The sequence below is a fragment of the Pleurodeles waltl genome, chromosome 5, assembly GCF_031143425.1.
Source record: "Pleurodeles waltl isolate 20211129_DDA chromosome 5, aPleWal1.hap1.20221129, whole genome shotgun sequence".
Classification (NCBI taxonomy): domain Eukaryota; kingdom Metazoa; phylum Chordata; class Amphibia; order Caudata; family Salamandridae; genus Pleurodeles; species Pleurodeles waltl.
In genome coordinates, this window is record NC_090444.1 from 965,859,038 (window position 1) to 965,872,560 (window position 13,523).

General features: G+C 44.4%; 1 protein-coding gene across 2 annotated transcripts in view; it reads left to right on the plus strand.

Moving 5' to 3' along the window:
* EIF4A3 (eukaryotic translation initiation factor 4A3) overlaps positions 1–13,523 on the plus strand; it is a 96,883-nt gene that overhangs the window by 58,729 nt on the left and 24,631 nt on the right. For both annotated transcript variants that reach the window (XM_069235093.1, XM_069235092.1), the window contains exon 9: positions 13,335–13,450. In XM_069235093.1, coding sequence (XP_069091194.1) covers positions 13,335–13,450 — 116 coding nt within the window. The remainder of the gene's footprint in view (positions 1–13,334; positions 13,451–13,523) is intronic.

Consider the following 13,523-nt stretch of genomic DNA (forward strand, 5'->3'; position numbering starts at 1 on the left):
GGTTATTTCACCGTTCCACCTAAATCAAACAGTGGAACTACCAGTGTTCTTCCCACAGCCAGATTCCGTAGCTGAGAGGGCACTACATACATTAGATGTCAAAAGAGCATTAATGTACTACATTGACAGAACGAAAAACATCAGAAAGACTAAATGTAAGGAAATGCCTCCTTGGCATGGTTGCCCCCTGACTTTTTGCCTTTGCTGATGCTATGTTTACAATTGAAAGTGTGCTGAGGCCTGCTAACCAGGCCCCAGCACCAGTGTTCTTTCCCTAACCTGTACTTTTGTATCCACAATTGGCAGACCCTGGCATCCAGATAAGTCCCTTGTAACTGGTACTTCTAGTACCAAGGGCCCTGATGCCAAGGAAGGTCTCTAAGGGCTGCAGCATGTCTTATGCCACCCTGGAGACCTCTCACTCAGCACAGACACACTGCTTGCCAGCTTGTGTGTGCTAGTGAGAACAAAACGAGTAAGTCGACATGGCACTCCCCTCAGGGTGCCATGCCAGCCTCTCACTGCCTATGCAGTATAGGTAAGACACCCCTCTAGCAGGCCTTACAGCCCTAAGGCAGGGTGCACTATACCATAGGTGAGGGTACCAGTGCATGAGCATGGTACCCCTACAGTGTCTAACCAAAACCTTAGACATTGTAAGTGCAGGGTAGCCATAAGAGTATATGGTCTGGGAGTTTGTCAAACACGAACTCCACAGCACCATAATGGCTACACTGAAAACTGGGAAGTTTGGTATCAAACTTCTCAGCACAATAAATGCACACTGATGCCAGTGTACATTTTATTGTAAAATACACCCCAGAGGGCACCTTAGAGGTGCCCCCTGAAACTTAACCGACTGTCTGTGTAGGCTGACTAGTTTTAGCAGCCTGCCACAAACCGAGACATGTTGCTGGCCCCATGGGGAGAGTGCCTTTGTCACTCTGAATAACAAAGCCTGCACTGGGTGGAGATGCTAACACCTCCCCCAGGCAGGAATTGTCACACCTGGCGGTGAGCCTCAAAGGCTCACCTCCTTTGTGCCAACCCAGCAGGACACTCCAGCTAGTGGAGTTGCCCGCCCCCTCCGGCCAGGCCCCACTTTTGGTGGCAAGGCCGGAGAAAATAATGAGAATAACAAGGAGGAGTCACTGGCCAGTCAGGACAGCCCCTAAGGTGTCCTGAGCTGAGGTGACTCTAACTTTTAGAAATCCTCCATCTTGCAGATGGAGGATTCCCCCAATAGGGTTAGGATTGTGACCCCCTCCCCTTGGGAGGAGGCACAACGAGGGTGTACCCACCCTCAGGGCTAGTAGCCATTGGCTACTAACCCCCCAGACCTAAACACGCCCTTAAATTTAGTATTTAAGGGCTACCCTGAACCCTAGAAAATCAGATTCCTGCAACTACAAGAAGAAGGACTGCCTAGCTGAAAACCCCTGCAGCGGAAGACCAGAAGACGACAACTGCCTTGGCTCCAGAAACTCACCGGCCTGTCTCCTGCCTCCCAAAGATCCTGCTCCAGCGACGCCTTCCAAAGGGACCAGCGACCTCGACATCCTCTGAGGACTGCCCCTGCTTCGAAAAGACAAGAAACTTCCGAGGACAGCGGACCTGCTCCAAGAAAAGCTGCAACTTTGTTTCCAGCAGCTTTAAAGAACCCTGCAAGCTCCCCGCAAGAAGCGTGAGACTTGCAACACTGCACCCGGCGACCCCGACTCGGCTGGTGGAGATCCGACACCTCAGGAGGGACCCCAGGACTACTCTGATACTGTGAGTACCAAAACCTGTCCCCCCTGAGCCCCCACAGCGCCGCCTGCAGAGGGAATCCCAAGGCTTCCCCTGACCGCGACTCTTTGAACCTAAAGTCCCGACGCCTGGGAGAGACCCTGCACCCGCAGCCCCCAGGACCTGAAGGACCGGACTTTCACTGGAGAAGTGACCCCCAGGAGTCCCTCTCCCTTACCCAAGTGGAGGTTTCCCCGAGGAATCCCCCCCTTGCCTGCCTGCAGCGCTGAAGAGATCCCGAGATCTCTCATAGACTAACATTGCGAACCCGACGCCTGTTCCTACACTGCACCCGGCCGCCCCCGCGCTGCTGAGGGTGAAACTTCTGTGTGGGCTTGTGTCCCCCCCGGTGCCCTACAAAACCCCCCTGGTCTGCCCTCCGAAGACGCGGGTACTTACCTGCAAGCAGACCGGAACCGGGGCACCCCCTTCTCTCCATTCTAGCCTATGTGTTTTGGGGCACCACTTTGAACTCTGCACCTGACCGGCCCTGAGCTGCTGGTGTGGTGACTTTGGGGTTGCTCTGAACCCCCAACGGTGGGCTACCTTGGACCAAGAACTAAGCCCTGTAAGTGTCTTACTTACCTGGTTAACCTAACAAATACTTACCTCCCCCTAGGAACTGTGAAAATTGCACTAAGTGTCCACTTTTAAAACAGCTATTTGTCAATAACTTGAAAAGTATACATGCAATTTTGATGATTTGAAGTTCCTAAAGTACTTACCTGCAATACCTTTCGAATGAGATATTACATGTAGAATTCGAACCTGTGGTTCTTAAAATAAACTAAGAAAAGATATTTTTCTATACAAAAACCTATTGGCTGGATTTGTCTCTGAGTGTGTGTACCTCATTTATTGTCTATGTGTATGTACAACAAATGCTTAACACTACTCCTTGGATAAGCCTACTGCTCGACCACACTACCACAAAATAGAGCATTAGTATTATCTATTTTTACCACTATTTTACCTCTAAGGGGAACCCTTGGACTCTGTGCATGCTATTCCTTACTTTGAAGTAGCACATACAGAGCCAACTTCCTACACTAAACAACTATTTATTGCATTCCAAAAACCTCATGCAGGAAACCCAATATCAAAACAAGGTATAGCCAGATGGATAGTTAAATGCATCCAAATCTGCTACCTTAAAGCAAAACGACAACTGCCCATTACACCAAGGGCACACTCAACCAGAAAAAAAGGTGCTACCATGGCCTTTCTAGGAAACATCCCAATGCAAGAAATATGTAAGGCAGCCACATGGTCTACGCCACACACGTTCACCAAGCACTACTGTGTAGACGTGCTATCCGCACAGCAAGCCACAGTAGGTCAAGCCATGTTAAGAACGTTATTTCAAACCACTTCCATTCCTACAGGCTGAACCACCGCTTTTGGGGAGATAACTGCTTACTAGTCTATGCAGAACATGTGTATCTACAGCGACAGATGCCATCGAACTGAAAATGTCACTTACCCAGTGTACATCTGTTCGTGGCATCAGTCGCTGGAGATTCACATGTGCCCACCCACCTCCCCGGGAGCCTGTAGCAATTCGGAAGTTAGCTTCAACTTTGTATATTTGTATATATATTATTTTAGCCTTAAATAGGTACATACTTAGTCACTCCATTGCATGGGCACTATTACTACAACACAACTCCTACCTCACCCTCTGCGGGGAAAACAATCGAAGATGGAGTCGACGTCCATGCGCAATGGAGACAGAAGGAGGAGTCACTCGGTCCCGTGACTCGAAAGACTTCTTCGAAGAAAAACAACTTGTAACACTCCAACCCAACACCAGATGGCGAGCTATGCAGAACATGTGAATCTCCAGCGACTGATGCCACGAACAGATGTACACTGGGTAAGTGACATTTTCATTCCTGTGCTTGCTGTAGAAAAATTGAGCATTGACAATCTCAACATAATCAGTAGTCTTATAGCTATTTCCTGAAGTGTATGCTGCTACCTTCAGCTAATTAAATATAAAACCCTGACTCTGTGTAGCATTGGGTTATGTTCAAGTCAAAATGACCAAAGCAGACACCTGTACCGTTTTTTTTCAGGTGCCAAATATTCTGCAGTGTAGAAAGGTTGTTAAAGTTAAATATTGGTACTTAAAACTTGAAAAGGAACTTTGTAAAATCAAAAATAGAGCAAGAGGCTCCAAAAATAACAGACCTTGATTTTTATTTTTTTTATTTATCTTTTTTTTTTTTTTTTTTTTCCCCAAAAGCACTATTACCACGACAGTACTCTGTTTCATTTCTACACAAGAACCATGTGCGACTTCCAAGCCGCAAGCTCAAGTTTAATCACTTGGAATACTGGAGAAGAGCATGCATAACCTCTTAAAAAAAAAAAAAAAAAATTTTACTTGTTCAAATGTAGTTTGCCCACCAGACACCTTCTTTTATTGCTTATTTGTTTGGTAGATTACTTGGCCACTAGTTGCTACCTTCCTAGCTTTTTTTCATGTTGGTCAAATTGGGGGTTTTAAAAGTTGCATGTACTATAGGACCCTCTTAATGGCTGGCTTAGAGCTACGGAAAAAACTGTCCTAAGTACATTTGGTCTTTCCACCTCATTCACTCTAGTCTAATAGCATTGACACATACTTGTCCTGCAGGCTTGGTCCCTCCTTCTGAATAGACGCAGAAGTGTTGTGCAGATTTATTCTGCAAGTACGTAGGTGGTGACTTCATATTTTCCTTGGTTCTCTTACTATTCTTATCCATATCTAAGCACCATAATAGTGGACCAACCCTTTTAGATCATTCAAAGGAAAAGTTGCACAAAACTAACTTCTAAATGCCTGTGCACCGCTTGTGACTCAGGATTCGGCAGAGAACACACAATACGTGTTAGATTGTTTCTGCAGTCAAGGTAGAGTGTAAAGAAAAGAGGAAAATGGTGAGGCAGTAAGGCTCAGAATTAGTATGGCACTGTAGATGTCATTAGATAATTTAATGTCCAATCATTAATGTAGTTTATAAAAAGAAAAGCACAGGTAAGGATAATAGTACAATTGAAAGTATGATAAAGAAAGGAAAAATGAAGGCCCTAAAACCTGTGTGCCAAAGTTACACCCCCAAATGTCTTTATAGCTCCCTTATGCTAGACTGAAGATTTTTGTTAACACTGAACTTTATTGCCAGTGTTTCTTTTGTTGTGGTTGCTTTTGTTGTCTTGCTAAAGTCCAGAAGTCTTCAGGTATCTTTTCCAACAGTCTTTATCCAAGAGTGCTTAGAAATAAAAGCTGCCGCCTTCCTCAAACAAAGAAAATGACCCAGCTGAGCCTTTGAAAGTCTATCCCAAAAACGCATTTGAGGACAATATGTCGGCACTTCTACAGTCCGGGTGGCATTTTTCCTGCCAACAATCACTGCGAGGTTTCAGAATCCTGTTACTTAAGCCCAGGGACCAGATCATAAGCATTTTGGCTTCTGTTGGGGACAGTTTAAAGGTCCACAGCCAGTTCTCCCTAATTGACCCAAAAACATGTTATCCAAAATCTTTGGGATTGGCTATCTCTGTTTCTGACATTTTTTTTTTTTTTTTTTTCTTGGTGGGTGGTCACAGAGGGACCATCCACAGCGGTATAGGATGACATCAGTAGCTACTAGGTCTCTCTGATGTTTGCTTTTTTCATCAGCCTATAGATGCAATACACCATCAGTTCCATACAGAACAATTTAAAATACATAGAGAGCAATAAAGCAATTAAAAATATAATCCCCACAGTTTGCAATCTTGTCTGCAGAATAGAAGTAAAAAGCTATACACTTTTCTATTCCTAACCTTTTTCTCCATGATTTTTATACAGTTTGCTGTACTGTAAAAACAGAACTGTATCTCCGATTTTGAATATCAACAGCTGTTTTTGGTTTCATCTTCAAGTCCACTAATAAAAGTTTCAGCAGTTTTGAGCCTAATCATATTATAAAAGGGACCAGTAAAATAAGTCTTAACTATCTTCAACCTGTCCCTAATTGCAGTCACATAACTCTTCATTAGTGGGTGCCGATTTTGTAGTTACATTTCTCAACTGTAACATTTCTAAATGAAATTTTAAATATAAGTTACCTTGCATAAAGAGACAATCAGCGTATCAACATCATTTTATTTTACTTTAACGTTTATAACACTTTAAAAAAAAAAAAAAAGCCACCCAAAAACAGCAGTCTAAAATAAAGTTATGCAGACGTCACCTGAATCCCAGAACCTTCCTTAGGACACCTGTCAAGCTAGAATGGTGCTCGTTCACCTGTGTCTTAGACTAAACCTAGGTCTACAGTACAACAAATATTAGTGATGCCTCTTCTCTTCCAGCTCTAACCTTAAAAAATTGCTTGGGGCTGATTTAGGTAATTTTTTTTTTTTTTAAAAGAAAGGTTTGCGCCTTAGATAAACAATTCAAATATACATACCTACCATAGCTCTGCAAGCCTCATGTGGGCTGTTAGATTGGAGTAGATTTGAACTGCTGATTTAACCAGCCACAACTCTGGACAAGACTGCCAAGAGTGGAGAGACTTTATTCGGTATGAAATAAATCAACCCTTCGATTACATAGACAACAATAAATAGACCATAATAAAACAGTAAAATAACAATAATCATGATATTAAAAACAAATAAAACCTCGTTACCGAAGATAACAGTCTAAAAATGTCTTTAGAAAACTCTACGTTACTGTGCCAAGTAATGGCTCCCCTCAGGAACAATCCCACCCTCCTCCATACCAATGCATCTGAAGCCATTTGCAGCCACATAAAATCCGGACGATATTGCACAAAACCCTTTGGCCTCAGCAGGGGTAATAAAAAACGACTTCTAAAAGGTGCATAAAAGACACAAAATAATGCAAAATGGGACAAGGTCTGCAGGGACACCCCGTCACAAGGACAAGGTCTAATAGAATTTTCACCGTACTGACCTAACGGGAAACAAAGATCACTTCTAATGATCCCCAAGCGAAATCGAGTGATGAGTCCTTTCCCTCAAATCATTTATCGCTAAGAGATAGGGCTCAGGACCCGCCCCCATCTTTAACATAACAAAATCCCTGACCGATTGTTTCCATAGTTCCTTCCCCTCTCTTTCAGCGCCCCAGATTCTTAAGAAATTCTCCTTTACCCAATTTTTATCCCGGCTAGTCAGACCCTCAGGAGTGTCAAACAAGTGCGCCCGCTCCAAATCCTGTGCTACCTTTCTTATATTCCTCAGCCAGGGAATATATTTTACATTATCACAGGCCAAACAATCCCTTAAGATCTCTCTATTAAAAGTGGCATATTCATTACTCCAAATCGAGATCCATAAGAAGAGGGTAGCCAACTGAATAGTGTCTTGCACACACTCAAGATCTAGTTCTAGATGAAGGCAAAAACCAGAGTTATTTTGACCAACACCCAATAGCCTTCTACAGAAACGATTTTCTTCAACAATGAGGGCTCTTGTGTCCATATACCCCCAGAGTGCTGCACCATACAACAGGACAGGGAGACATTTTCGCCTGTAGATTTCAAGCAGAGGCTTAATTGGTTTACTTCCCACTCTTACAGCAAAATCAAAAGTGGCACCAACTGGGGCATGGAAGAGCATACTCCTTCTGGGAATACAGGGTTTCCATGAACCTTTATCATCAAAGATCACCCCTAAATATGGGAATTCATGGACCCTGCTAATAATTTGATCATCAACCTTTAGCTCCCCCACCCTACTCAAAGGTCTACTACATACCATGAAATGCGATTTCTTATAATTAATCTCTAGACCCAAGCCTGACATGTAAGATGCATAAGCTCTAATTACTTTACGGAGAACATTCATAGTGCGGGCCATGAGGACCGCATCATCCGCGTACGTCAGCACAGGGACATTAGTGCCATTCACCTTAGGGACATCCCTACAGTGTTCCATCAAAAAATCCGACAATCCATTTGTATAAAAAAGGAACAGAGTGGGGGCCAACACACACCCCTGGCGAACGCCCTTAGTGAGCTTAAAAGCCTCTGAACATTCCCCGTTTATCCCCACCCTCACATTTGCAACCCATCCTGAGTGGAGGTACTGGAGCAGCTTTACAATATTAGGATCCATCCCTAACTGACTTATCCTTTCCCACAATATGCCCCGATTTACCTTGTCAAAAGCACAGCTGAGGTCCATAAAGGCAAGATAAAGGGTGCCCTTCCTGGCTTGCGTATATTTCCCGATCATCATCATCAAAAGATTAAGGCACTGTTCACGCGTGCCAAGACCATCCCTAAAACCGTACTGGTCCCGGCTCAAAATTTCCTTTTCTGCCATCCAAGCCTCAATACGCCTTAAGATGATCCATCCCAAAATCTTCACAGAAGAGTCAAGTAGGGAAATGGGGCGATAAGACTTAGTGTCATTCCGATCCCCTTTTTAAAAACTGGGATAATACAAGCCCTTTTCCAAGAGGCAGGAATTCCCACTGTAACTGCCACATTAAGAACATTTAAGAGAACAAGTGCCCATAGCTGAGGACAAGATTTGTACAAATCCATGGGGATGGAATCCGGGCCCGGGGCTTTATTATTAGCGCTACCTTGGAGTGCATCAATAACTTCCTGGAGCGAAAACCTGATCGCTAGATTGGGGACCACAACACACTCTTTATCCCAATTATTTCTTGGGGGATTCCCTCAAAGATTCTACAGAAATGATTTACCCAGGCCTCCGGGGCAATATTACAGCCCAGACCCTCAGATGTCTGTTGCAAAAGAACCTCTATTCGCCACCTTCCAAAACAGACCAGGATCCTTCATGACTGTAGCACGCTCCAACTCTTCCCAGGCTTTTTCTTTAAATTTTTCCTTACTCTCCCTCAAAGCCCTTTTATACTTAATCCTTGCTACTTTCACCGCAGCCCTACCTCTGGGGTATTCCTGGAGGGCAATTTTCATATTTGCCCGAGCATCGTAACAGGCCTTATCAAAACACCCACCTCTGTGCTTGTTGGGACGAATATCTATTGAAAATAAACAGTCTCTAACTACTATATTTACTTCAGCTATTGCATCCATAACTTCCTTAGGGCTCGGAGTCTCTCTCAAAAGTATATCCATAAACAAGGGTAGGTTGCCCCCCACCACCTTCTCTATAACTCGTTGGGCATCTACCTGTTTCCAACCAAGTCGCCTACCCTGGTCTCTTATCTTCACTATTGCGGCTCCACCCCGTCCTGATTTACTTAGAGCCACTGTGAGATTAAAACACACTGTAAGGGTGTTATGATCACTTATACATTCCCCAAGCACTTCTCCGGTTATCAAATCTTTCAATAGTGGAGACACAAAAATGTAGTCAATTGTGGTGCCCGACCCTCTACCCACAAACGGGAGCTGTTGAAAATCTACTACTTCAGTGTCCCTGAAATTCAGAAGGCCCAACTTCCTAAGTTCCTTAATCAGAACCCTGCCACTGGCATCCTGATCATCATCCGCCGAGTAGGCCACACAGTCCTACTGAAAGGGATTTACCACTGTACTAAATCGACCCAGCTTGGCATTAAAATCTCCCGACGCAATGGCACAGAATTCCAGCCCCATCTCCTCCATTCTACACTTCATCACCTGAAGGACGGAGAAGAGAATCCCAATTCGACACCCCCCACCCCATACAGCATTATAAAAATGAACCAACAGAACATTAAAGTTGTCAGAGAAAATTACCCATACAGGCAATATACCCTGGTGGTTACAATTAATTTGAAAAGCAGCCACGATCTTAGAAAAACGGATTAAGGTAACCAGGCCCCCTTTTGAGCGACCTCCCAGGGACTGAACAGCTGGGATAGCAAATCTATCAAACCCATCCAACGCAGCCAGCCCATCAGACCAGGTTTCCTGTAGCATAATAATATCATAATCTGCCACATACCTCACCCAAGCCTGATCAGATAACTTGGCATCATACCCCACAATATTCCAGAAAATAAGATCACACTTTGAGCCCACCCCCTCCAGCACAGTCAGTCTTGGTGCATTGTCTATCCGCCCCTGCCAAATCAGAGTTTATATTATTGACTGTACTCCTGCAAATTGGCCGCAGGGCATTCTGGCCTAAGGGGGGATTTTGCCAAAATCAGGAGAGGGATCAGCACCCAGTCGCATATGATTGTAGAAATATCCCAGGTGGGCCATACCAATTGTTTCTGCCCTTGAAAAAGCAGGACTATATGAGGAGAGAAGCCGTTGAGCCAGGCCCGGGTATCTAACATTTATAATAACACAATCCTCTTTCTCCTCTTTTTTTTTTCTAGGCCCAACCCAGTCAATTCTTCTAACAAACAAAACATCCACGAGATCCTTACATGAAAAATTGCAGTTTTTGCTCAACCAATAGCCAGTTTTATTTTTTCATTGAGCCATAGATTCAATTACCCCAGGGGCCAAAGCAGGGACATTTGTCAACACCACCACATAAGGGGCACAAGCCAGGGGGGAGATCCAAACGGACCAACGAAGACTTTTTATTCAGCTGTTTCTGGTTAAACTTCCCAACCGGCTGTTGGCAGACCCCACAGCCACCACAGAATCATAGCCAGGTTGCCTGCCGAGGCTGGAACCATTCAAGGCTCCCCTGCCCATTGGTGGGGCTGTAGTTGAAACCAACACAGACGGAGCACAGACACCTTGGCCCCCAGAATTAGTTGGGTTATCCAGTAGCTGAGGCATATTCCAAGGGACCCAGCATCTTCCTCACATCCCCCCATAGATTGGCTCCCTTGGCTTCTAAGCTCACATAGCCGAGAAACTGCATGTTCGATGGCATCTGTTGCTGCAGATACACATGTTGTGCAACTCTTTGGAATTGACCACAAGAGATGTTTTCGTTTTAGGGACTGTTTTCTTCAGTGTCTTTTTCTTCCTCGGCGGAGGACTGCACTTATCCATAGGGCAGGCCACAGGAGAAGACAGCAAGAGCCTTTTACTTCTTCTCGAAGGTCCTGGGTCGCCAGAATCCCCTAATATCTCAGCAAGGTCGCACTGTGGAACAACGTGTAGTTCTCCTCCAGGATGGGCCACCCCCCCCCAAGCCCACAGAGGGATCACTAACTACTGAGACATGACGCCAATCCTCCATCTCCATAGATAGCGTCCTCTCCGCCAGATCAATTTCCTTAGGCACAACCCCAACAGCTCTAGCGAGAAAGGAGTCCAAAGTAGTGTTTTCGCTGCCCTGCCTGCAACCACCTCCATTCATAGCTCCAGATAGCTGGCCCTTTTTCCGCCTCATTTAAACAAGCGGTGGCACCTCAGTAAGCGGAGCAACAGGAATCGCAGTTTAAGCACAGTCTCTCAAGGCAAAAGAGTCTCCAGTCACTTATGATAGGTAATAAAACACAAAACTCACCATCCACGACCAGATGAAAGGGGGGTGGTCCAGCCCAGCCTATGACGGGCGCAAGATGGGCCCGCCCTTGGCCCGCGCACGTCCCGCAATGTGGGCGCACAATGTCAAATTTTAAAGGGGCTTGAGAGTCCCACCCCCAGACACCAGGCAGCTGAGGAGTCCTGCGCGTCCCGCTATGTCAAATTTAAAGGTGCTTGAGAGTCCAGCCCCCAAACACCAGGCAGCCGAGGAGTCCTGCGCGTCCCGCGATGTCACATTTAAAGGGGCTCGAGAGGACCATCGCAGGACGCGCAGGACTGCCAAGACAAAAGTTTACATTAATAAGGAATCCGCATCTGGGATAAAACTTCATGCCAGAAGTGTGAAGATCAGCTGTTTACCAACCCCTTCCAAGGTTAATAAAATATTAGTAGAGGTACACTTTGAGCAAGGAACATGGGCATGCACCTTGTCCTTCTCAATTCCTGAAAGCAATGAAGCTTATAAAACCTACATTTCCTTTCTACCCCTGTGTAGCTTGGATTAGTGATTGGACCTCTTGTCGGCCTCAATTCCCCCCCCCCCCCCCCCCCCCCCCCCCTCCACAGCTAAGCAAGCATTCCTTGGCAAGCAGGCAGCTAGATTTTCTTTCTATTCTCAGGTCAAGTAGCAATGTGGTTCGGGGCTCTTCCCAGACTTAGCCCAGTCTCTATGGAGAATGGAAACACAACGGGTGTGCAAGCCTCCTTGTCCAGTCTACAAAGTTAAACCCAGCACTGGCTGAATGGGGCCAGTGTTACAACTCTACATCAAACTAATTGTTCTAGTATTTTTGATAGTGGAAAGGCTCCTCTAATATTGCAGGAGCCTCTTACTACTGTTGGTAACCAGATCTTTCAGGCTCCTTACCCACTGTCTGAACTGAGACCAGTTAGAACTTGCTGAGGTCTCTTGCTGTTTTGTCAGTGGTCTTTGCCTGGGGAGATAGCCACAGCATAGAAAACAAAGAAGGGAAAGGCAGGGAGTTTCTCTCAGGCAGAGGAAGATGGAAACCAACACTAAAAGAAAGTCTACAGACCTTTGTCCACCCACCAGGTAGACTAGTGTTGATGTCTGATATTTGTGAATATAATGTTCTGCACTGTAGATGAGATTCTTCCTGAGACATCGGTAGCTTACCTATAGATGAGCCACTGAGGAGCATCGGTGGTTGTGTGGCATGTTTTTAGATTGTTGAAAACATTCTTATTAACCAGTTAATACCGAACTAAAAAAAAAAAAAAAAATGAAATCGGTGTAGTAGTGATCTGAATTTCTCTCCTCTTTTTTGCTGTTCAATTTGGATGGTCTATCATTAGATGTATTTGGGATATTTTTAAAGTAGCATTGTCTTTATTTTCCTGTCTACGCTTGGCATCCTTATGCTGCAAAACATGGTTTTCAGATGTGGGTTTATACTCTTTAGGCCAGTTTTCATTTCATTGTTTCTTTTTGGTTAAGATATACTGTAGCCGTTGCTTTGTCTCCTGCAACTATGCTTTCTGTAGGTCTTTGCTTTTTTTGATGCTGTCTTGTTCTTTGTATTATAGAGAGTTGACCATTTTAAGTATTTAGCTTTGTGGGGCTTGTAGGAATAAATGGTTCTCCCTCCTAGCTGCTTTTAATGTCTTAATTTTCTGTCCTTTTAAGTAAGATTTCAGCTCTCTTATAGAGTTGACCTTTAGTCCTAATCTTTTATTTCCCTGTGCAGGACCTATAGCTGGTGATTGGCAGAACCTGTAACTAATGGCATGGTCTTGCGTAATGTTCTCTCCTTTCTGTGATAGGGCCCACATGAGTTTTACCCATCATAGGCACGCTTTTGTGCCTTTCATCAGAAAACTATTTCTCTTCAAACACGGACTATAACTGGTGTATTTCCTTATACTCATTCAAATATATTCTGGATGTGAGTCGGTGTTAAAGGATAAGTGTTTGTAACCCTGGAACTAAAATAAATTGCCTGGCAATTGTATAGCTTTTTTTAGGTTTTTAGTTTGAAAGAAGAAATGTGTTTAATTTGGTACATATTGATGATATTTTTTCAATTCTCTACATAGCAGACGTATAGCCAAAATATGTAAAGTTTTATTATGTTTCTCTGTGGCTTTTGTTGTATGTTTCAGGTTGACTGGTTAACTGAGAAAATGAGAGAAGCCAACTTCACAGTTTCATCAATGCATGGTGACATGCCACAGAAAGAGAGAGAATCCATTATGAAAGAATTTCGATCTGGTGCAAGGTAGGTACCTGTCAAACTGGAATATATATCCGTAGAGAATGATAAAATCCTATTTTTTTTCAAATGTTCTATT